Below are 1,044 nucleotides of genomic sequence, written 5' to 3' on the forward strand. Positions count from 1 at the left end.
GACCCTGAGGACAGTGGAATTCAGAGACTCTCGGATGTTGTGACTCAGCACCCAGCCCTCAGAATTTGCATATTGCTTGCCCCAGTGTCCCACTGTTAAGAAAAGAGCAGTTAAGGAAAAGTCATGTGAAAACTTCCCAGACTGTCCAGAAAAATAAAGCCAGATTCTTAAAATGTTTTATTAAAAAGTTAGTATCTTAGCTCTCCTCGTAAAAACCAGTATGACAGTTTGCCTGAACCACTTGCATAACGTGAAGCTAATGTGACTCTGACAAAATTTGAAAATAAAGGGGATAAATTTTAGAAGTAGCTTTGAAGTGGTTCTCCCAAAATGACTTCCAGTTGTTGAATTGTCTTCTGACACTGCTGTTCAACTTCTTCACATTCATCTAGAAAAAGAAATGAAGCAGGAACTGAGTAGAATAGTAATTACAAAGCTACCTTACGAAGGCTTCATCGCTCATCGAGGCTAGAACAGTCTTAAAACACCAGGTATGAAATAATTATTCAGAAGTATTTGGGCACTGACTAAGGCAAATGATTTCTACTGTAACACTGATCTAACGTGCAACTGGGGAGATGGGTGCAGGCTGTAACACTGAAGAAACGACTGTAATGTGACTGAACTTAGGAGTGTGTTAGATACAGTCCACTTCAGTTTGCAACCTGCATAGTTTAAACTGCCGCATACCAGTTCATAAAATTTACAGTAATTGTATCAGTCATCCTGTCTGAATCCTTGGAATAAGTGGTCCTTTTTCTTTTCTGGTCATAGGCCAGTTGTCTGCCTTCATATGCCACTTTAGAACATTACCTTCCATGAGCTCAGCTAAGAACGGAATAGATTCCGGTAGCAGGACCAGATAGTTCTCCTTCAGTTTCTGTGCAACTTCCACCAAAGCAAGCAGGGCAGCAAATCGCACCTAAACCAAAACAATAATCTTTGTTAAGGAAACAAACCCTACAGACTAATTCCCTGTCCGTCCCTGTCTCCTCCCTCCCACCTTCTCTCCATGTAAGTAAGTTTGTGAACAAGCTTTCCCTA

The 1,044-nt window shown here is 41.0% G+C and overlaps 1 protein-coding gene across 1 annotated transcript in view; it reads right to left on the minus strand.

Annotated features, from left to right (window-relative positions):
* Nucleotides 1-299: 299 nt before the first annotated feature.
* Nucleotides 300-1,044, minus strand: part of HEATR1 (HEAT repeat containing 1) — a 38,292-nt gene continuing 37,547 nt past the window's right edge. Inside the window, exons 44-45 of the mRNA XM_010137477.1 lie at nt 814-922; nt 300-388 (exon numbers count right to left, since the gene is read on the minus strand). Of these exons, the coding sequence (XP_010135779.1) occupies nt 300-388; nt 814-922 (198 nt within the window). The remainder of the gene's footprint in view (nt 389-813; nt 923-1,044) is intronic.

The sequence above is a fragment of the Buceros rhinoceros genome, unplaced genomic scaffold (genome assembly GCF_000710305.1).
Source record: "Buceros rhinoceros silvestris isolate BGI_N320 unplaced genomic scaffold, ASM71030v1 scaffold4286, whole genome shotgun sequence".
Lineage (NCBI taxonomy): Eukaryota > Metazoa > Chordata > Aves > Bucerotiformes > Bucerotidae > Buceros > Buceros rhinoceros.